At 45.1% G+C, this 24,012-nt stretch overlaps 1 protein-coding gene across 2 annotated transcripts; it reads right to left on the reverse strand.

Annotated features, from left to right (window-relative positions):
- Positions 1 to 1,157: 1,157 nt before the first annotated feature.
- LOC146173328 (atlastin-1-like) lies at positions 1,158 to 22,836 on the reverse strand. 2 transcript variants are annotated; one of them, XM_084584558.1, is made up of 14 exons: positions 22,618 to 22,836; positions 16,508 to 16,831; positions 16,238 to 16,450; positions 15,936 to 16,154; positions 13,241 to 13,405; positions 12,839 to 12,895; positions 12,714 to 12,785; positions 12,509 to 12,655; positions 9,380 to 9,616; positions 5,047 to 5,118; positions 4,893 to 4,988; positions 2,930 to 3,001; positions 2,718 to 2,867; positions 1,158 to 1,316 (listed from the first exon to the last, which is right to left on the reverse strand). In XM_084584558.1, the coding sequence occupies exons 2-14, from the start codon at positions 16,826 to 16,828 to the stop codon at positions 1,266 to 1,268; spliced, it is 1,872 nt and encodes a 623-aa protein (XP_084440684.1). In that variant the 5' UTR covers positions 16,829 to 16,831; positions 22,618 to 22,836; the 3' UTR covers positions 1,158 to 1,265. The 2 variants fall into 2 exon arrangements, with proteins under 2 accessions (XP_084440684.1, XP_084440685.1); XM_084584559.1 differs by having other exon boundaries at positions 22,612 to 22,822.
- Between the last annotated feature and the right edge of the window lie 1,176 nt (positions 22,837 to 24,012).

Raw genomic sequence — 24,012 nt, forward strand, 5'->3', positions numbered from 1 at the left:
GCACTAACAAAAAATATTTTCAATATTTCATAGAAAAATAAAAGAGAAAACAAATGAGAACAGAAAAGACTTGAATTCACCATGGAATTTTTTCCACAAATGTTTTGTACAGTGTGACGAACCATGGTGATCTTATATTCTATAATTCATAATACGCAATAGAAAATGGCGTACTTTCCTTTGTTTTCAGCTAAATAGAGCAATAAAATTCCTAAATCGGCTGTAAAATCGTCTTGTTTGACATTCGGCATTGTGAGCTGTTTCTTAGTCAATTCAAAGGCACGATATGGGTACGAGCCTGGACGTATTTCTCTTGACAGGCTGCCATAGTCACGACGTAGCTTTTAAGCCGCCAATGCCAGAAAACAATAGATTGTCGTCTGCCGCTGCAGCGAGCAATTCTTGTGGTTACTCGCAAATCTACTGTAAGGGTTGACATATTGACCGATACAAATTGACAGCGTTAATATCGCGTAGCTGTATGATGGCGGTGGCTCTAAGCAGTGTACGATAAGCACGAGAATGAGTCCTAGCAAAAGGTAAATGATAACGAAGGAACGCCCAGTATTTCATCATAGTCCGCGATTTCATCAGTAATAATTTATGGTTTACCGAAACAAACGCATCGATTGTATCAAGATTATGCTAACTGTTGTCTGTTGAGATGGTGTTCATGAACTTTTTTTTCACTAAATCAGTCTCAGTTGTCTCCTTTTATATATCGGTACTATAGTGCCCGGAATTGAGCGTTGTTGGCTCGATACTATGAGAGACGTGTGTTCATTACACGTTCGTTCTAAGGCTAAGCAGACATGTTAAGGTTGCACGTCATTTCCGCTGCGGGACACTACTAAACACTCTAAATACGAAAGTGTTCACGTCTGCACTCACGATCTCCACGTCCAAAAGTGGCCCAGTTCTGCTTCGGCGCTTTTGTGGTACTTCGCTGGCTTGAGATTATTTGATGAGCTCGTGCCAACTGTCGGAGTCCCTTCCTTTGCATTTCCCAACACGCATGACCGAAGCGGGCCGCTAATAAGATCCATGACCGCGGCTGCAAGTCAGGAGTTCGTTCTTCAATCTAAGCTTCGATGCTTAGTCACTCTTGCAGGACATCAACGTCTATGTTTGAATTGGACTCAAGAAGAGACGTCTGAAATCATGAAACCATTTATTTACATGCAATTTTGTAATTTAGAGACCTTTTGAAGTGAAGAAGAAATTAACATCGCATGGTCGCAGTGTTTACAGTGCTGGCCAGCGACCTACTTGCCCCGGGTTTGGTTGACGAAATTCTCGAACAGTTCGTCGATCTCCTGCGAATTGAAAGGAACATAATGTGTTTAGTTCAAGCTATTGGGGATAGTGAAATAGGGAAGCAACGAGCAGTTCAGGCGTTCTTTGTGCGTACATGATGTCAAGTAATTATTAATAGCCATTGAAAACACAGGCTTTTTAAAATAGTACCCTTTCAAGAATCCTTAGGTCGGCTAAAATATGAGTGCAGACTAACAAAAAACAAACCTTGGCCGCGACAATAAATGAAGGCAGCTACGTTTAAATGTGTTTGGCATGCAATGCGCCTTTTTCACAAGGCCGCTTTGCGCATGCGCGCCTCTCCCCTGGTTGAAAACGTACGCCTTTTAACCCCTTTGTATTGCTTCGTATTTGGGCGTCAGTTAATAAATTATAAATTAGTCCTCGAGATGCCCCGGCTATTTGTCTATTTTAAATTAGGCATCAAGTGACAGACATGTACTCTGAGTTTTCAACGTACTCTTAAAAGATGTGCCAAGTACGAAAAGGTTCAATTAAAGTGATGTTTTATAAGAATGAGATCGTTTGCAGGTCAGTAGAAAAGCTCTGAAGATTTGATGAATGCAATCTGCGATTAAATAAAACCTCTTAAACAATGTTATTTTATGTATACGACAGCTCGAGTTCGTGGAGTGCATTGTTTGATGCAAGATAGAACCTCGATAAGAATATGGGAGATGATTTTCTAATGTATAGGCATAACCTGAAGGGATAATTTTGATAAGTGATGCGGATCTCCTCCAAAATGAACCTCGATAAGAATATGGGAGATGATTTTCTAATGTATAGGCATAACCTAAAGGGAAAATTTTGATAAGTGATGCGGATCTCCTCCAAAATGGTTAAAGAACTTCCACTCGCGATAATTGTGCTCATCGTGCAATAGCATACTTACGTTTTTTGCGTGTTCATGAGACTGAATATGGCGGCAGCAGGCCGCATCAAAAGCTCATGAAAAAAATGAGTAAAACCTTTTGTTCATCGCAGTACAACTAAAAGGATGAAAACGTACTTCATTTATGTACAGCACCTTGATTGTTGCTTAGAATGAAAACCTGCGCGCCCTGGTGCAAATGTTTTCGGCCCAAAGTGCGTGGTATTCTCGGCAAGAGAATTTCCAACAGCTTGGCTGTATACATTAGAGAGTTTTAGCTTACCGTGATCCACGATCCGCTACCGTGATCCACCACCGCGCGTTCCACTGTGCATGCCCAGACTCCCCTTGACGCCGATAGATGGCGCCACATACTTGATGTCTGCACACAGACCTGCCGCGTCGGAACCAATCAGCTTGAGCGCCCCGCCCATGCGCGCTAGAGTCACGGTGGCGGGTCGCGGATCACGGTAAGCTAAATATCTCTATTAGCTAAGCATGAATTTCCAACTGGAAACTAAAGCACCTTTGAGAGCCTCGCCAGGAAGTGAGGCAACACCGCAACGCCGGCCGCCCCACAAGTGCTTGAAAACAGCTCCTGCGCGGTCTGGCGTAACCGGTAGTGATGGTTCTCCAATATGCGAGGGTCGGTGCTTGGCGAGGCATGGTCACACAGCTGCGCAAGACACCCACAAAGGTTAAGCAATCACGTTTCTTTTACGCCAAGCCTTGACTCACCTCTTCCATGCTGACGGTGTACATCTGCTTAGCTCTGGCGAGAGCCGAATGATTGCCAGCTTCTGCTAATACCTGCAAGCCAAAACCATATGCATGCATTCTTGCTTTCGTGAAGGAGGAACTTTCAAGCACGCATTGTCACTGACCATTTGGTGAAGTAGTCTACAGAGGACAAATAGCTGTTTCAGGTTTAATTTCAGTAATTTGGCCCAAGACACATAAAGAGACCCAACAATCACTCATCCATAAGAAAGCACATAGAATATTTTCGGTTTTGACCAATGTGAAATAACCGCGTAACCAAGATAAATTCGATTAGAAAGGAAAAAAAGAAAAAAAGAATACACACTCTGCACGTGGAATCAGAACCCATAACCTCCCTATTTCGCGCTTGCTGATCTTCCGACTGAGCTGTGGCAATGTCTGTTCGAACTTCCACTTTCTTAGGTATTCATGTTGCACGTAACCAGTCCTTGAGAGTGTTTGCCAGCGCTATCCAATTAGATAGCTGCGGACACGAATGTCCTTCTTAACGCGGGTGTCAAGTGGAAGGGGATCTAACGCGAGGGTAGGAGCTGTGTGGTACCTCTCGCATGATGGTAATGGTGATGGTGGCTGTACCCTTTGCAACGGGTCGCCCGCGCCTCGCGACGCGGCGGCGCCAAACAGTTCTATAACAAATAAATTAAAAAAAACAACACACAAAACACATGGTACCTATGACATCAAGGTTGCCAGAGTTAAGGCTACGCTATTTAATCTTCTAGACGTTTTAGGCATTTGGGTTGCATGTAACCGATTCTTGGGATTGTTCACTACCGAACCCCTCGACTGTGGTGGCTGAGGTGGAACGTCCTGTGTGGCCGCGAGTTTCACGTGGTAACCACGTGATCGTCTGAGAAGATCTAACAGAAGCTGTGGGAGCTCTGTGGTTATCCTCTCACGTTACCTATGACACGAAGCATGAGAGGTTCGAGGCACTCGTTAGGATAATCAGCGAAGAAATGTAGGAAAGTTCAAGGGTTATAGGACGCATATAAATCAACCCAACAACCACTGACAGCAAGAAGATGGAGAGTTTTTGCTGTCGATCAACGAGAAATAATTAGCTAATCGTGACACCTCTGCCGCTGTTGCCACCCGTGAGATCCTTACGAACGACCTCCAAATTGCCGAAAGACAGAAGGTCTAGAGCGATGGATTCCACGCAACCCGCCCATCAGTTACAGCTGGTGGAGCGTGCTAAGCTAGAAGGAACAGCCAGATGGCTCCTGGACTAAGGGGTCCTCATGGGAGTGTTTACCTTATTTTAATTAAATAAAGTTTTTTCCTCCTCTTCTCGCTCCAGGCGACACTGGTGGAAAGCGACCACTCTTAGGCTAGAGCAAATCACCTATTCCATATTACGTACTGAAAACAAATTGCAAAGCACAGAAGTTATACAAGGCATTGAATTACGACAGGCGTCAAAGTAGAGACACGTAAACGCTCATTCTTACGGTTTAGTACACTGCTGATGACTGTCCAAATGAAAGAATGCAAAGATGCTTTTTTTGGAATATACGAGGGAAGGGATGGTGAACTTCCCGCAATGCCAGTTAATGCATTTGTAAAGACTCCAATACCTCACTTCTTATACGTTTCACTTCCATTTTGTTGAAGCATTTTCGGCTTACCAACTAAGGAGACAACCTGGATATTGAAGAAGGCCTGCCAAGTTCACAACCAGCCGTCTTGTCTACGTAATGCTTCGCATGGAGGACACGCTATGCCGGACCTTCTCTCGATGATTATAATCCAGTTATTCTCACATTCACTCTGTAATGCTTTTGGCTAAGCGGGTCACCAAAAATATGTTTAATTAACGTCACTGGAAGAGACGGCGTGTAGATAGCGGTATTACAGTTCATTTAACCAGAAGTCTTCCTGTTGGGCAATTCAAGAGCGTCGTCGTCACACCAACCTCTTCGCTCGTAGCAGAAGCCGTGGCCAGTTGAAGACCTGCAGGATTATCGGCCTCAGTTGGGGTGTTTTCAGTAGAATTGGCTTCCAAAGGGACCTAAGAGCACAGTTCGATCACCATACCGAATACAGCAGCGCACACCTACTGCACTTACTTGCATGGTGAGGCTGCTGTCGCTGTCCTCAGCGGCTGCCGAAAGAAGTGCTTCACTTCCTTCTTCCGCTCTCTGGAATGGAAGTCAGTAAAAATACGGCCACTATGATGGCACCGAAGTGTAAGATGCATGGAAATTATTGCTGCAATAACCTTACGAAGTGAAAATAAAAATAAAAAAGTCGGATGTGCGCTCTTGGCCAGTTAGGACTGATGCCCCCTCATGGCGAATGTGTAATTTTACTCCAGTACTTTAGGAAGAAAAGAACGAAGACAAGACGTGTCGCAATTTTTCGAAGACCTATTACTGAATGCACATTGTTCTCAATTGATCTATAGTCACTATTAGTCAGTGCTTACGCTTTCGCACTTAAACACTGTCTTGGAGTTCGTAAGATATATGCATGTGCATCTAAAGTTGAGGCAGGCTCACGAAATGAATGAGAAGAGCTAAGACCTCTTACTAAAGTTGAGGCAGGCTCACGAAATGGATGAGAAGAGCTAAGACCTCTGACCGTGGAACACAACACTGATATAGAAAGCAGTCGGATGTACTGTCTGTTGCAGAAGTTCGCGGCCCAACGCGCCGGGCAGAGGAGCAGTATCGCTCCCGAGAGGCGGCGCTGCGCCCGCCGGCGCTGCCTGGTGACGTAGCTATAAAGAGTGAGGAGGCTTGTTCTCTTCTTCTCATCCCGCGGTAAATATCGCACATCTTTGCTATCAGCCGCGGGATGAGGGGAAGAGAACAAGTCTCCGCACTCTTTATAGCTGCGTCACCAGGCAGCGCCGGCGGGCGCAGCGCCGCCTCTCGGGAGCGATACTGCTCCTCTGCCCGGCGCGTTGGGCCGCAAACTTCTGCAACAGACGGTACCTGTTGTGACCGTGCAACTGGATGGCACCGGTGACCTCACAACACTAATGACAGCAGTGGAATGTCCCAAGCTTGACTGCGCCGCAACAGTGCACGAAGTCGGACCAGCTAGAGCAGCGCCCAGCTCAACCAATGAATTGTGAGAAACGGCATAATCTCGGCTGGTTCTCATTCGAAGCACGCGAGGCATGGTATAAGCTTGCATATGAAGATCGCCTGCGGACTATGACTTACAGCAGATGAGCACACCTAGTGGTCCGATACCTGCTCCTCGGAAGTATCGGGACAGTATGGATAGATGGCGCGCTTGAATATGTTGAGCTGCGTTCTTACCTGCTGAGGCAACAGGAAAGTCAACCGAAGTAGTCGCGAGTGTAGAAGGATCACGAGCGGAACGAGAATTACTGGCGTGTACCAGTCTACTCAAGGTCAACCCTGCTGCTGTTACGAACCCACTAGACTGTCCTAGATAGATGGTCTCAATCTCAGCTAAATTAAAAAAAATAAATAAAAAACAAACTGGAAATAGAAACAGCCTTCACCTGCTAAGCATTAGCAAGCTTAAACCAAATAAAAACAAAAAAAATCAGGCCCATTTGGCCGTGTATTTCGAGTGAAAAAAGGCAAAGGCCTACTAATATAAAGTTGATGCTTTATAAAACCCTGGTCCTACCGAAACTCGAGTATGCGTCATCAATCTGGGATCCGCACATCAATACACTCGTTAACAATGTTGAAGCCATCCAAAATCGTTCTGCACGTTTCATAGTACCAAACTATCAGCGTACTGTCAGCGTCTCCATAATGAAGTCAAACCTTAATATACCTGATCTGTCTCTGCACCGAAAAACATCCCGCCTCTGCTTATTTCATGAGATTTTTTCATTTCAATTCTACTTTTAGATCTTCTCTGTTTCAGCCAACATCATATATTTCATCCCGCACCGGCCACAAGTTCAAGGTTGCCATACCGAACTGCCGGACGAATCTACATTTTAATTCTTTCATACCAAAGACTTGTCCTAACTGGAACCACCTTCCAGCCTCCCTCGCTGTCATTATTGACACCAGTCTTTTCAAAACTACCATTGGTAATACCATTTAATGTACCATTGTTAATATTGTATAATGTATTCAATTCTTCGTTCTTGTTGAGTTCCACTTGTGTTTGTTTGAGAGATAAATGAAATGGGCAACTCCGTCACTCCGTTGCTCGTTTCAACTTGTAGGTCGGAAGTTTTCTCGTGTTAATCGTTCAACGAAAACTTGCGTTTTACGGTGTGCAACATTAAATACAGGAACTCGTGAGGGAGTGAATTGATAAATCCTTTATTAGCATTTTGTCGTCGCACAAGTATTTACGTGCACTCAGCAGATAATGCAGTGATATCCTTGTACCGGTCTTTCCAGTTGTGATGTATGGATGCGAGAGTTGGACTGTGAAAAAGGCTGACCGCCGAAGAATTGACGCGTTTGAATTGTGGTGCTGGCGAAGACTCTTGAGAGTTCCTTGGACTGCCAGAAGATCAAATCAGTCGATATTGTCGACCATAAACCCTGACTGCTCATTGAAGGGTCAAATTCTAAAGTAAAGCTCAGCTACTTTGGTCATCTGATGAGAAGAGAGGAGTCGCTGGAGAAAGATTTGATGTTGGGAAAGGTTGAGGGTCGCCGGAGAAGGAGTAGGCAGCGAACGCGATGGTTAGATGGCATTCTCGAGGCATTGCAGATGAAGCTATGTGATGTTAAGAAGATAGTGAGAGACCGGAAAGCGTGGCGTGACATGGTCCATAGGGTCACGAAGAGTCGGACACGACTGAACGCCTGAACTGAACTGAACTGATCCTTGTACCAGCACGCAGTGATGTGCAAAATACCAAAAGCCATTTTCGGCACTAAATAAAAGATTGCCCACAGATTAAACCATTAAGATACTCTCAAGAACGTGAACGAGATTATAAATCACAGGATCCCCTCAGTGAATTTGCATCATTGGAACATTGTTGTGTACTCTCCCTTTCATCACATTACGACCATATTTTAGTTCCCATTTCTGTTCAGAGAGCTATAGGGCCTCTTCACAGTAATCGGGAGCAAAAAAGCTGACTGCATTTATCTTTTGTTTCCGCGTAAGCATGTTAGTGAAATGACACCTAACACACCCATGAAACGTAATCCCATTACCAACACCAATGCCTCTCACACACACTTAACAAGCAAACAATGCCTCTCACACACAGCAAACAAACACGAGCGGTTTGCTTACTGAGCTCATGGCCTCAGTCGGTTTTGAAAGCAGAAATGGTAGAAAACTATGATCATTTGGCAACTGATGATACGTCATTTTTGGATTAACTTTACTTAAGGGTGGAATTTGAATTGCGACTCGGACTTTCACGATAAAAGTTAATACGAGCAACACGGCACCTACACGATCTGGTGTTCGAATTTCTTGTCGGCGCGGTTTTACAACCACCCACAAGCGCTGCGACAAAGAAATTCGAACATCGAAGCACGAAAGCGGCACCTAATTTTCACTTCTTTTCATCAGCTCCGCCTGTCAGCTAAAGCTGCAGTCTCAAATGCACAGGACAACTAGCACAGTGTGACTAACATTGCGGCTACCCTTAAAACGGCACTCACAGCTATAGTAGTACTGATTCGTGACCTGTCGTGGGAATAAAATGGCAATACATTGGTATATCACTGGCTTCTAACTAGCACGCTTGCAAAGATATCAACGCATCATTAATTAAACGCTCTAATAATTAAAAATGCAACTATATTTTGACCATGAATCGCGTGTGACTTCTTCGATTTTTTTCTAGAACGGCTTTATCAGCGATAACCCACTTTGTGCAATAGTTTTCGCCTTTTGAAGCTTGGAACACGTTAAGAGAAAGAAATCAACGTTTCGGAGCTGCAGAAAGCCCCTTGCAACTTCAGAAGGTCTGCTATCCACTCGGCTGTCCAGCGTCAGACTCATCGCCTGCTACGAATTTCCGCATGAACGCAAAAGCAGCCATAAGATGGCGCTGAACGACAACCGATGGCGGTGGCACCTGGTGGATAAAGACTATTTATGCACATGTATGCTAATTATGAAGAGACAAAATGTAAACTATTGCCAAAAAGACATGGCCCCCTTGAGAGTACCGTAAATGGAGCCCACGAAACAATAAAGAACTGCGGAGAAACCGTTATGTGAACATTTCTGAATGGGATAGGTCGAACAAGATTTCTATACATCGCTTCACGGTTTGTGTACATCTGTGTTAACTGTGGGAGTATTATAGTTCTAAACGCTGAGCGAGAAGTTTGCTATAAACGTCCACGCGCAAAATATTCGCATTCAAATCATTGTGGACTGCTTCAAATATCCTGGAAACTAGAATGCAACAAGATGGTTTGTAATAATGTACTTCAAAAAATTGCGCAGCTGTGAATTGACGCGACGCCCCACCTTTTGTTTGCGCTTGAAGGTCTTGACAGTGTTGTAGATGTACCCGGTCAGTGACGCAGCTCCGATTGCACCACACACGGCCGCAATGGCGGGCAGTTCCACAACTACTAGGGTAGTGGCCGCCGCTACTAGACCGGTGGTGACGACAGCGTGCGCGGCATTGAACGCCACCGTGTCGACGATGCGCTTCTTTTTCCCGATGACCTTGGTCAAGTCCCGATAAATTTCTTCGATTTCCTGCACGATGGAAGAGCACAAGTTATGGACGGCTTTAATGAGCACCGCAGCCATGAATTCCAATAACCGCAAATAAAGCAAAAAAAAAAAATTAATAATGCCACATACACTTAAGGCTGCTTACGTGGAGGAATGAGAACGCCCCAGGTGAAGTAGCTTTTAGTGATGCTTCCGAGATGTATTAAAATATTCCAGGGGCGTACTTGAGTACCCTAAACTGCAATGAAGCGAAAACCTTCCTATTTTTCTTGGGGGCTGCGTCCCAACTTCAGCTCGACCACATCTTACATATCGGTCCCGTTGATAGAGGTCACTGACCATAATGTACCATATATGAGGCACGTCTCCGAGGAACGAGGTCTGCTTTTTTTAGGTGGCATAACGTCATGTCCCTAACTTATCTATTTTGGTGTATTAGCCATAGTGTGATTACTAACTAGGGACAAACTGTCCCCAGGCGCACTCTATTTCCCTAAGGTCTAGAACATTTGTACCTAAGATGAAGGCCTTTTTCAGATCTAGGGACATTTATCCCAAGGTACGATGTCACATTCGTTCACACATTACATTCGCAGCATCCGTTCACAGAACCTTGTCACGACCCTCATAAGGTAAGAAAGGCTTTCGCTTTGCAATCCTTTTTGACGGTGTTGTATTCGGTGGGTGCGCTTGCGTGTATCATGTAAACTGTCGCGTTTCACGCGCCGGGTAGGGATGTGAAGTCACCGAAACATCGGTTTGAAGGCCCCTAAAGCGTATGTCGCCGGTTCAAACCCCTTCGCGAGCTAGCCTACAACATGATCAAGATACGTATGCAGAATGCAACGAGAAATTGTATGACACCACCAGAGTTCTGCCGAGTGTGTGTATATATATATATATATATATACACATATACCGGGTGTCCCAGCTAACTTGAACCAAGAGTTACAAAATAATATATTTAAGGTAGGTCAGTGAAACCAATTGCATACAACTGCCAGCCTGTTTGCGCACTACAGGCAATTTTTTGTTTTGCATTTACTTAATTAGATAATTATGTTATTTTTCTAATTTATTAAATATCGACTTTAGACCAAACATGTGAATTGGAAAGTTGTAGAGCACCTTCAGAAACCCCCATTCCATTAACTGCGATAAAGAAAATCTCACGCGTATCTTTTTTTCCGGGCTCAGAAGAAAGCCCGCGAAATACAAAAGTACCACGTGACTAGCGCATTTGTGCGCCGCGATTGTGGTGCTCTCAGTCGTGGTTTGAGCGAACGACATAAGCTGCGGCCGTGACCCAATGGTCCCGTTGCAGCGGCAGGCAGAAATGTTGGCGATGGTTCGAGCGAGCTCGAGCTCACCCGTCGCCACCGCGATTTTGGCCAGGCCTGCGCAGGCCTGCCGCAGCAGCCTACATCACGACAGGGGATGGCGATAAAGAACCGGCAAATGAAGGTGCAGCGCTAATTTTAGTCGAGTCACATGATGTCATCTCGCCCCTTTACCCAATCCTTTATGCGCAGATTCAGTGGCTGATACCATATCGCTCATTCGTTTGTCGTGACGTTGGCTAATGGGAGAGAAGGAGGCCTTGGTTAGAATGTTGGTGGTGTCGGCTCGCCGCTCTCGCTGCTACTGCACCGTCACGTGGGCCGGCTGTCTGACGCGGGCGAAGAAGCCATCGCAGGCACATCGGCCTGCCTTTAACGGGGCCAAGAACACACGGCCGCAGCTGATTTCGTTCGCTCAAACCACGACAAAGAGCACCACAATCGCGGCGCACAAATGCGCTAGTCACGTGGTATTATTTGTATTTCGCGGGCTTTCTTCTGAGCCCGGAAAAAAATATACACGTGAGACTTTCTTTATCGCAATTAATGAAATGGGGGTTTCTGAAGGTGCTCTACAACTTTCCAATTTACATGTTTGGTCTAAAGTCCGTATTTAATAAATTAGATAAATTAACATGATTAGCTAATTAAGTAATTGCAAAACAAAAAATTGCTGTAGTGCGCAAGGAGGCTGGCAGTTGAATGCAATTGGTTTCACTGACCTACCTAAAATATATTAATTTGTACCCCTTGGTTCAAGTTAGCTGGGACACCCGGTATATATATATATATATATATATATATATATATATATATATATATATATATATATATATATATATATATATATATATATATATATATATATAATGACTAATTATACTTGTAATAATGTCTCAAGCGACCACCGCCATTTCCGACTCCTGGGTCATGGGTGTGATTCAAGAATGAATCATGATGTATATTATAGTGCTATCTCGGGCAAGAACAAGATTGCCAACAGAGAAGGCATTTTTTGTTCTGAAGCTAGCACCTTAAAGCCTTTCAGGCATAAAAAGCGAAATGTAAAATAAAATCTGTCTTGAGGTGGGTAATAGGAATCACCTACATGTTCATACGGCCCACAGACTATAGCCTAAACTAAGCTCACCCCCATAACAACCACTGCAGCCGTAGTATGCTAGCATCGTAAGAGGTTCGGTGAAATGTCAATGCGTATTATCATACTTTCGGACATCACCGAGATCTGCTATCGGATTATCAGCTGCATAGCATGAAGTACTGTGGGCCAGGTTGTTAGGCTAGATACAGATGCTCCTAAGGGACGCCCAAAACATCCGTCTTCAAATTCTGAGCATTTGACATCATTGTGATTAGCTTTGTCCAACAAAAATAAAGCAACACATTGGTTTGCAGCCATTAACACTAATTAATGAACAAACAATGTCGATGAGAGTTGTTATGGTCTAGTTGGTGTAACACATCAGCAAACCCTTCAGTAAAAATGGCACAAATTCGACGCATATTTGAGCTCTAGTTTTTTTATTGTTTTGAACTTAAAGGGGTAACATACCCTGGTGAGCTTGTCCATGTAGCGCCTGGAGTATTCTTCTCCGCCCATTTTGGGGGCTTCTTTAAATAGTCGTTTTGCTGCCTCGAACAGCCTACAGTGGTGACCCTTTGCTTTCTCCCTGTCTTCACAGGCTCCCTCATTGCAGGCCTGCGTGAGGCCCTGCATGGTAAATACTTGAGCGACTTTTCCAGGGGCGGATTCTCACCTGCATCATCTCTCTTATGTAGAAGTCTCTGGCTTCATCCTTTGCCGCCTTGTTGCTTCCTTTCAAAGTTGCCTGTAAGGAAATTGTTAACTGTGAGCTTCTAAAAGGAAATAATGGTGACTGACCTCATATACAGAACGCAGCTGGGGTACTCGCCCCGACTTGAATGCACGCACGTAGGTCTGCAAATAGAGTATTAATAGTAATAAGAAACATTTAACATCACAGTACCCACATTTAAAAGCTAGAGAATCATGTAAAATACTGCGAAATATTCTGTAGTTCTATTGTAAACTGAACTGAACTGTAGTACTGAGCTATTTTCTTTAGTATTTCTCTGTAACCTGTAGTTCTGCAGCATTTGTCTGTTTTTACTGCACAAAATTTTGATGTTACTACAGCAATTGTTGTTGCCAAAATAGCTTAACCGTTAAAAACCCCAGATAAATTCTGTTTTAACGGAGAATTCTCTCTAGTTTTTCGGGGGAGAGTAACGCATGGCTATAGAGGCAGGTGAAAAAGCTCACCGTAAAGTACGCCATCAGATCACGGCAAGTTATCTTCTGGCCATGGATTTCTTTTACAATAAGGTTGTTCGGCGACAGAACCAACCGGACAAGCTGTCGGAGCTGTCGTTTAAACACCTCATTGATGTCCGAGAGACGGCCATCAAAGAATTCGGAAGTTGCCACCTGCAAGATAGGAAGCATATGTAGTGTACGCTTCCACAAAAATGTTCGTTTCATAAAACATGAGAGAACATATTCATAACTGTCGGTATGCAAACGAGACTTGATTAGATTGGACCAAAACTTGATTGTTCACACCCTTACAATCTTACAATACCACCAGCATGTAACTTATGAACACTGTAGGAAAGACAGTGTGCCATCATATATTAAAAAAAAAAAGATTACGAAGCGCACTTAAAACTGTTCAGATGCTGTGAATACGAAAGCATGAATGTTTCACCATTACTTATACGCAGTCAATTGGAGTGTCTGTTACGAGCTAGCCTCGAAGTTGCATGCTATGTGCAACGGAATTCACAAGACCACATCCGGAACGAACGAGTGCCTCACAGTTGTAGAACGAGAGTCCGAGACAAACATACTAACAAATGTGCATGTATCGTTGGTTGGAAACTCTGTAGCGCGTGTGCTTGACTTCGAGACGTGTGCTACGTGCCACTTGAAACATATGACAGCATCCGGAACCATCAGTGACAACCGGTTGCATCATAATCTTGATACGAATGAAAGTCGAGTAAATTACCGCCACGTGAAAGTTCACCAGTTACACCCCATGTGCAAATGGCTCGCGCGCAGGGTGCGATGGCCTGGTCCTGGCCGTTCGGAGCTGGGAATGCCGTTGTTTGCGGTGGCTACAGCTGGGACTTGTTGCCGCAGGTGTAGTTATCGAGCATGCCGCCATTGCAATGGCGGTGGTGGTCGATAGAATTTCATTTAAAGTGTTTATTAAGCATTTTCTTTAAAACAATCCAGTTAATTAATGAGTGAAAAGTAGCTGTACAGGTGTCCTTTATCATGCAAACGGCTACATGTTCCTTCCGAAGTTTCCATGTGTTGCGCAAGGAAAGTGTTTTTACCTGACGCATAACGACCTCTGCGTTTTGACGACACAGCGTTAAACACCCTGTTTACCGAAAATCTGGCGTTGGTGTTGTAAGAAATCACGAGCTTAGCGCTAGCAGCTAATATCGCCGAGCACTAAATGGACGTATGGTTGCCTGAGAGTTCGTTTGGCAGGAGCTTCCAACTCTGGTCTCTTCTTTAATATGGGAGGGTGATATCGAAATCAGCCTACCAGGCCCGTTGCATTCATATTACCCGCTAGGCTATACAGGTATGCTCGTACGGCTTGGTTTAAAGCGGGGCTTTATACATGGGCGGGTAGCTTACGCTATGGTGTCATATATCCTCAAAAGCAGAGTTTGTCACCCCGAAAAGTTTTGAATGGCTGCTGTGATGTGATAAAAACCTACAAAACGACGAAGAGAAATAACACCCGCTTATATGAAGGGTGCATCGTGGGGTGTGCCGAAGAACTGGTTCAAAAGTAGGACGCGCGTCTTGTGGTTTTTTTTGTCTGTTTCTGCTTGTTAGGCATTGTACCGCTGCTTTCATGTGATGTCCTCTCAGTTTATTGGTTTGTTGTTGAACCTTTCTTTATAAGAGGCGCCTTTCTTACCAGTGATACAAGGTTTCCTTTTAGCGGAAAACAATCAGCTTATGAACACAGGCCTTGAATATTCCCCATGTCTTCGATGTAATTCCCGTGCCAGTTATATTATAATTCCTCGAAATGGTATAAAAACGCTTTATTCGTGTTAAGGTAACTGGAAGTGTGGCTAGAGTGTACCCATATGAGATTAATGTCAACTCGAAACCTATCAACTCTAAAATGTTGTGTCACCATGTTTTCAGCGGACGGCATTATTAACACCTCGCGGCAAACCTATCTCGCAGCCATATACTATATTTGATATGATAAACCACACTCGGGAAGCTTCCTTGTAGTATTTATACTTTCATGGAGCTAAATACAGCGACCCTGGACTCGCGCGACTTTCAGCTCATGTTTCATGATATGCATTTCGGTTAATGCCTCGGCTGATATCGAACAGATGGATGAGCTTCTAGCCGTTCCCGGTGATATGTTATTACTGCCGTGAGGGTTCATATACTAGAACTAGTTGCTTAATAAGTAACTATAAGCAGTTGAAAACTCAACTCCTCGAGAATATACTCTGATTGCGCCATATTTCATTCTTATAGCGTACTCAGCAGTATTAAGAGAGCGGTAAAGCCTTCCAACAGATCGCGTGTGGTTGAGGTTTTAAAGAAATCGTACATTGCTGTTAAGCTCAAGGTCAAGGGCAAAATGTTTTTGCAGCAGTGAGGGAAAGAAGATGCGTCTCTCATCCCCTGCTGCTGAAACCAGGGGTACCTTTTCGATGGCTAGGGTAAATAAAAAATGTGCTTGGAAAGAGTGTGATGGACACAACAGCACTCGCTCCTGACCATTTCGGGCTCGAAGAGTTGTGTGCATTGCTCTAACAAACCAGTTTTTGACAGGATGGTCTCCCTTAACGAGGCTTACTTGCTCGGAAAACAACTCTAAGATGGAAGTTAATCCAGATTCACACATGACAAAACCTGCATGGTGCCTTCTTTTTACCCCAGCAGAAATTCAGTTTACCTTTTCCCCCGGGTAAGGCATGAGGAAGCAATCGAGCGTCTTGAAGCAACTTCGTATTCTCTGCCGGAGCAGCCGCAGGTCGTCGTCCTGCTGCGCTGTAATCTTCAGGCGTTTCTCAAGAATTTCGCGGCCCCCTTGAGCGCCGTAGGTAGCGTCGTACGGGTACTGCCAGTCTCGAACCAAGAACAGTAGCTTCTGGAAGGGCTGCCTAGTCATTTCCTGTAAAAAGTTTGCAAAAAAAAGCAATAGTATTTACCTTGCGCAGCCTCCCCTTTTTTTCTGATGTCGGGCAATATAAATACCTCTAGAGCCAGCTGGCCGTACTCAACAAAGAGCTGCAAGTGCTGAAGGTCGTCTTCTTGGATGTTCTGTGACACGTTGTATATTGTCACTGAGCTAACCATGGTGCTCAATGCGAATATTACGCTGTATACACTGGTCCCGGTCTCACAGTCAAACGTTCCTTGGGTATCCATCAGTACCACAGCCAGCTGTTGGCCTGCTGATGTCACGACCTGCATACGCATCATTTATAAAGCACGTTCTTTTGCTCTAAGTAATGATCGCCTTACCGTAAAAACCTCGCTCCACACAAGGATACCCTCTGTGTGCCGTTCGCTACCGTTGCGCCATCCAAAGCCTAGTAGAGGCGCGTTGGGGTCGCCTAACCAGTCGACGTCGTGTCGGCCTAAGTTGTGCAGATAACGGATAAAGAAACTCAGCAGGAAGGACTTTCCTTTGCGAAATGCCCCAGCAACTGACACCACCACGACAGGCTTGTCCTTCACGTTGTTATTGAGAAGGATGGTTCCTAAGGCGGCCACGTCCAGCTCTAACTTGCGGCCCTTCTTCAAAATTTGCACCGCTCGCCCGCCGCCGACTGTGTTCGCCATCTCCTGCAAAAACGCGAATCTTGAGAACATACGCGCGTTTTTCCCGAAAAGAATTATAAGCTGAGTAAAGGGAAAAAACTAACACCAGTTCCATCATGCAGTGATTATGACGCCTTCTGAACACAAGGTTGTATAGACATACTATAAATGTGAATGAGGCTCTTAATCTTTCGCTTTACGCCTCTGTTTGAACAGAAATCTTTGCTATAGTTCTTGGGGACTGATAAAATGTGCACGCCTTGAAAAAAAAAATAGAACCCATCTAGATTAATTTTGTTGGGCTCGACGTGTCTGGAATTTGGACAATTGGCGCCAAATCGACTAAATTATGGGAACAGCGGCCGGTTACTGCAGCACAGAGAGTGTGTGCGTATCTACTCGTCGGCATCCCGTTAGGAGAAGTGCTTGGGTCGCGCACACGTGTTCCCGGCGACGGCCCTTTGCCCCTTCCTTTGAGGCCCAGACGCCGCCAGCACATCCCCCTGCGGTCCAGAAGCGGCCGGCGCGCCCCTTTTACGGTCGCGCAAATGCCGCGCCGCCCGCTTCTTAGCGGTCAAGAGGAACTGCTCGTACACATTTGCCTTGGAAAACGGCGACTACGTCAAAAAAGTGGGGCAACAGAACCGGGGAACCGGAGGCTCATAAATCGACAGTCGGCGGAGACGCGGTCGTTTGGACGCTCAAGTTCACGCAAGGCTGACAGCGAACTGACCGCGGACGAGCATAGATCCCCTTCGTCGACAATAAAGAATTCCCATTTCAAGGAGTGCTGATACATCAACTGACCAATGTCGTGATGGGAGAATCGGCAAGAGTGTGAAGGCACCACCTTATCGTGGGCGGGTTTCGTAAACAAGTGTGATTGGTTTTAATCAGAAAACTGCCAAGTTTCCCCTCAGAATTCGGAAGACAAAATGTGACCTCAAGTAGTTCTTTCTTGATCCTCGATCTTGATCCTGACTCTAATTCATCATCATCATCATCATAATCATCATCACCATCATCCTGATTATACCCACTGCAGGGCGAAGGCCTCTCCCATATTTCTCCACTTAACCCGGTTCTGTGCTAGCTGCATTCACTTGACCCCTGCGAACTTCTTGCTCTCATCTGCCCACTTAACTTTCTGCCGCCCCCTGCTACGCTTTCCTTCTCTTGGAATCCAGTTTGTTACCCTCAGCGACCATCGGTTATCCACTCTTCGCACTACATGTCCTGCCCATGCCCATTTCTTCTCAATTTCCACAAGATTGTGGGTAACTTGAGTTATTTCTCTGACCTACTCTGCACGCTTCATATCTCTTAATGTTATCCCTACCATTTTTCGTTCCACAGCCCTCTGGGTTGTCCTCAACTTTAGTAGAACCCTCTTGGTTAGCCTCCACGTTTCAGCCCCTAAGGTGAGTACAGGCAAGATGCAACTGTTGTATACTTTCCTCTTGAGCGATGCCGGTAAGCTGCTAGACATAATCTGCGAGTGCTTGCCAAATGCGGTCCATCTCAATCTTATTCTTCTTGTTATTTCCTTCTCATGGTCCTGACCTGCGGTTACTACCTGTCCTAAGTAGACATATTCGCCTACTACTTACTACTTGCAGCGAACGCGATGGTTAGATGGCATTCTCGAGGCATTGCAGATGAAGCTATGTGATGTTAAGAAGATAGTGAGAGACCGGAAAGCGTGGCGTGACATGGTCCATAGGGTCACGAAGAGTCGGACACGACTGAACGCCTGAACTGAACTGAACTGACTTCCAGTACTTCGCTACCTAACGTAAACTGTTGTTCCTTCTCGAGGCTGTTGAACATTACCTTTCCCTCTTAACATTCCCGCCCTCTTAATAGTAACGCATGCAGCCTGGCGCCCAAAGTTGCAGCTTGACGAGGGGTTCTGATTTCGACATATTTGAGGCGCTTTCAGCAGTTTTTGAACACGCTCTTCTATTAGCCAGCAGCGTACTATAAGGAAGTGATGCAGTGGGGCAGCTGTCATCAGGGCGACCGAATCCTAACGCGCTCTTGGCTCTGTGTGGACAATGAACCAACACTGCTGTCTCCACGTAGTTTGCTTTCGTACAGGGACCGCAGGGGGAGCATCTCGGAGCATACGAGAAGGCGGTATACGCAGAGGTGGGAAACCTGAGATTCGCGCTGGCGCGGTGTGCCTGGCTCACTCGCAAGGAGGTGCCACGCTCGCATAGCTGTCTATGTATTACACATTTCAGTACACGTATGCGCCTCTAGACGTTCGACTCAGCGCACGTTGGGAGTGCATTTCATTGCATAATTAGAGGAATCACTCCTGAGAAGGCTACTGGGAACACGAAAACTTTTGCAGATGTAATCGAGTAACGCTCGGTGAAACTGCTGCTGCTGTGTCCCGTATGTGAGAGACCAGTATTTGCAAATAAATAAATATAATTCGTGGTAGATGTACTGAACTGGGGCCATCTAATAGCAAAACATTTGGCAATATATATTTTTGCATAATCATGGAGCATTTTTTGCATAATCATGGAGCAGCGCCTCTATCATGGAGCAACATGGAGCATATGCATCATGGAGCAACGTGCATCATGGAGCAACGACCGCCTAAGGGAGCACGCCGCTACTATCAGCTCGGGATACGGAAGCACGCTGGCGAAGCACGTATCTGCTTGCAAATGCATCCCACACCTTGGACAATGCCAGATTCTGAGGCGATGCAACAACCAACACAAGCGTGAACTTTATGAAGCCTACATCATAGAAAAGAAAGGAGCGACATGCGTTAGCACACCATTGATGGCACTGACAAGAAAAGAGATTGGTTATCTTGCAAACCCAGGACGGCAAGAAGTGACAAGAGGGACTCCACCTCGCCTTCACTTTTTTAGTTTTCATGCTTCTGGTATTTCTTGCGAGCAATGCAATAAACCTTCAGTTGTTAGTCAGCGCTGCGTCTGTGTGTTGTATTCTTTCTCTGTCCTTTTTTAGCGCGCTGTTTCTGTTAAAAATGATGTATCAACTGGCCCGGCAACTTTCTGTAATGTCATAGAGCATAATACCTACGACCCGATTCTTAGTCGTCTCCATCTTTCTCTTCATCACAATTGCCTCCTTCAGAACTCCTCATCATCCTAAAACTCACTCGAGCTGGGCGGATAATCAATACTGCAAGATACCCAGCCATGTCTCAAGAAACATCACACAGACACTTATACCAAATAGCGCACATTGCCACCACTTTATGACCCTGGCAGTATTTGCCACTGCACCAATTCCTTTCACTTATCTGTGCGCAAATCGGTCCAAGTGTTTTTAGACGCTCTAAGTTTGCATTTTCCGTGATTTATACGTACTTATAATCGCGATCTGGAAATTCATCTGTCGAAAACAACTTGCTCTGTCTACTTCTTCACAAGCGCACGTTTCTCGAAAAAAAAAAAAAAAAACGCCAAGCCCTTCTTTAGCGTCTTGTTTCAGAAATAAATACATAAATATTATGTTCTTTTTATGTGCTGTTTGTTGAAGTATCAGTCGCGGGATACGTTCGCTATGTGGTCATCAAAAAGAGAACAAAATTGCCTCCACTTGCACTAGGTCGTGGGGAGCTAGCTTGCTAATTCACGTGGGCGCTAACCCTGCTAGTTTCACGCCTTCAGCGCCGCTCAGGACGTACGGAGAGCTTCAAGTTTCAGCTTAATCTGAGATAAGCGGTAGCAGGCGGCTGCTCCGGAACAGGAAGAGGATCACATGGTCTGTTCGGAGAGTCTTGCCTAAGCAGTAGCTATTTTGCTTTAATATTTTTTAGGGTTAAGCATCGCGTTGGTGATGCCAGCAGTCTTGTACTCTCGAGCGAGAATCGTTATCGAAGAGTTTCAGCCTTGCGTACATCCCTCGCGGAGAACCAGCGAGCGTCTTGCTTGGAGAGATACGGTGTGCCAGTAAAGAGACTCAGCCGTAGCAACTACGGTTTAGCTACAGGAGAGATGGCTGGTAGGTGGTTTTTGTAGACTAAAGTGGGCTTTCCCACCGCTTCCTTGACTTCAAATTCGCGCTTGTTGATTTGTAAAAAAAATCTCGCCATCACGTAGTTTTGAAAACCTGATTCAATTGCAGAACATATTATCGGATGTAAACACAACGACATAAGTGACACGGAGGGGGAGTTATTTCATTAGAATATTTTCTTAGAAAAAAAAAAATGAGCGAGGGCGACCAATGGAGATAAACTATGATGCTGTCGTGCGTGCGGTTGTGGTGCCCTGAACACTGTCATTCCGAGTAGTGACGTTTGTGTGCTGTAGGCCCGGCCGTGTGCTGACGAACTAATGGCACCCAAAAAACGGCGATGAGCAGAGTGGGGGACACGGCCAAGGAACTGGTGAGAAGGATCTCTATGGAGGAGAGTGGAGCGGCTTCGAGAGGCAATCGGTGGGGAGGGCGAATTGGTGCCGCGATGTGAGGATGTACTGGCTCTATCCTGGCCCCGCGAAAGCTCTTTATCAGAGTGTCAGAGTTGCGTAGATAATTGTGAATATCTCTGTTTTTAATGAACACGGTCTACTATAACGATGAGAGGTGACAGTTAATAAAGAAGAAGTAAGGGGACCTTCTCTTTACCTTGCGGTGATGACCTCGTCATACCAGATAAAAAAAAATTCCAAGTAGGCTGAAGGGTTTATTAGTGACGGGGAAATAAGATGGGAAAGTATGTAAGTCGAAGAAATTATGGGCCTATATGAGGCGTACCGCTGATCTTTGTACCTGCTGAAGCTTGTCAATTTCTTTTCCTTAGTGAAATGATCAAAGCTTCTCAGGCATGCATTAGCGTATAGCGGATTAACAAGTCGCATGCAGGAGGCTTTGCGCAGGAGCATGGGCCTAATTTGTCAGATATTGCTGCGAGAAGAAAAGTAGGTCGCGTCAATACGGGAGGACCAGCTGAAGTAGTGGGCATTTGTTACGTCCAAGTATTTGAAACTATGTCTTTCAGACAGAGGGGGACATCATCAAGAGGCTTCAACCTAACCTGATGAAGTTAGCAATAAATCAATCCAGCCACTGTGTCGAGAAGAAAAGATAAATGGATTCGACAGAAACACATCGTCACCTCAAGAGGCTTTAAACTAACCTGATGAAGTTAGCAATAAATCAATCCAGCCACTTTGTCGACAAGAAAAAAAAAAAAAGCATTCGACAGAAACACATCGTCATCTGCAACAGCAGACCCACATTGAAGGCTGTCCAATTGCTGCGCAACTGTAGCCTTCAATGGCAAATAAAAAAAGGATTCTTAAGCTACATTTATAGCTACACACTAAAGGGAACCATCGTATAACGTTGAAGAAAGCTTGGCGACCCCATAAGGTTGATGATGACGATGATGATGATGATGATGATGACGGTGTGGCTCAAACCCTGTTAAAAGGGTGATCACCGTGGGTTTTGGATCAGACTTACAAAAAACCTTACATACAAAGCCAATGTTTTCAACCAACGCTCATAAGGTCGTCCCCTCTGATTGATAAGCAAACTGAGATTCTTGACGGGAATACGCATGAGTACAATTTTTTTAGGAGGGCTAAATTTCACACCCCACAGATTACGGCAGTTACGAGATATCATCAACCCAATCATTGTGTTGTAAGCAGCCATTAAGAGCAGACAATCGACGGCTGATATGGCCGTGCAGACATATGCAAGTGGAACGCCCCTTTAGTGAAAATATGTACGGTGCCATATACGATCAAAAGAAAAGTATGACAACAACAAAAAAAAATCTTTTTAGCAGAGCTTACCCTCACCTCTTTGGGTTCTTGTCTTGCGAACGTGTCTCTTGCACCAATTCCAGCAGCGCACGTGTGTACCGCCAACAAAGCACTATCACAGCGCGCCCAAACAAAAAGCGACGTGTTACTGTTGTCAGATGGTACCCGTGCGCTCACATGTCTCGAACACGGCTCGCTTGCATCTCTGGCAGGAAGCAGTGCTCTGCCGTCGGAGCGAAAGGAACCCCCTGCAGTCCTTGTTCTCCTCTACATCTTCTCTCGCACTTTGGGAGAAGGTTGCACGGTTTGCTTCAATACCTCCCCTTGCCCTCTTGCCTACTCTCTCTCAAGAAAGCAAGAGGGCATCGCCTTCCTCTGTAGGCCTTTCAATGCGAGGCGAGGGTGACAGAAGAGTCGGCGTCCGGTAAGACGAGATCTTGCAGACCAAGGAGGGGATTCCCCGCTCTACGCGCGCATCCAATCGCCGAGCGCGTACGTGACGTAAGAATATTTCGATGCAAACACAAGCAGCGTCGATCTCCCGCCGTTTTTGCCGCTGCCTCCCGGCGCCGCATTGCTCGACGCTTCGCAATTTCTAGCTGCGCCGTTGGTCCTATGCGGTCCAATGACAAGCAGCGTCTTTCCTTATATCATGTGTCTTCTGAATTGAGAGACAGCGTAAAAGAATGGCCCCTTAAGCGGCAAACTTCCACTTATTTCTAAATTGAAATACATTCGGTCTGGTCGCAGTTTGATTTGATAATACACCCATAATAGCACGGAGAATCTTCCCAGAATACTGCATAGGATCAAGTCTTCAAACGCGTGATGTGAAGCCGACTTTGCAAAAATATTCGATGGCGGGTCATGAGAGTTATACCCGCGCTTATACAGCTTTCGGTCAAAAATTATTTCCTTGAAGAGCAGCATGGGCAGGCAACAATAATTTTATGACAAATATTTCGGTGATGAGCATGCATTCATGTTTTTGTTTGCTTTTGGAAAACAAAAAAAATTTATTGACATTTAATTCCAGTCCCCAATTGTGGGGTTGCTATGCTTCAAGCTTCTTCAATATTTTCTCTTTTAAGTCTTTACCAGCAAATGTTAAGTCCGAACTAGTTAAACAGCTGCCACAACAAGTACACAACTTGTAGTAAAAAGTTGGGCAGCATGCAATGCTAGTGAATTTAAATACACTTCATTCCAAAACATCTGAGAAAGCTAGATTTTTTTTCTCTGCCAGGCGAAGGTAGAGAACGTATAGAAAATAACGCTTATATATATTTTTTTATGTGGGCGGATCTATCTTTTGATTATGAGCTATGCTGCATCAACAGCCTAAAGGGTTTGTTCATCATTCGTCCCTTGCTGTAGCGCTCAAAGCAGAGCACGCCGGCATATAGAAATCAAGTGCAAGTTTATGGCTGA

Source organism: Amblyomma maculatum, chromosome 11, assembly GCF_055883805.1.
Source record: "Amblyomma maculatum isolate TAMU_Amacu chromosome 11, ASM5588380v1, whole genome shotgun sequence".
In the NCBI taxonomy this organism is placed as follows: Eukaryota; Metazoa; Arthropoda; class Arachnida; order Ixodida; family Ixodidae; genus Amblyomma; species Amblyomma maculatum.

Coding starts and splice junctions, on each gene's coding strand:
- LOC146173328 (XM_084584558.1), bottom strand. CDS start 16,828: ATGGCGAACACAGTCGGCGGCGGGCGAGCGGTGCAAATTTTGAAGAAG. Junction 16,155..16,237: donor ACGGCCAGCTGGCTCTAGAG/GTATTTATATTG, acceptor AACTTTTTACAG/GAAATGACTAGGCAGCCCTT. Junction 12,786..12,838: donor AGCTGCGTTCTGTATATGAG/GTCAGTCACCAT, acceptor ATTTCCTTACAG/GCAACTTTGAAAGGAAGCAA.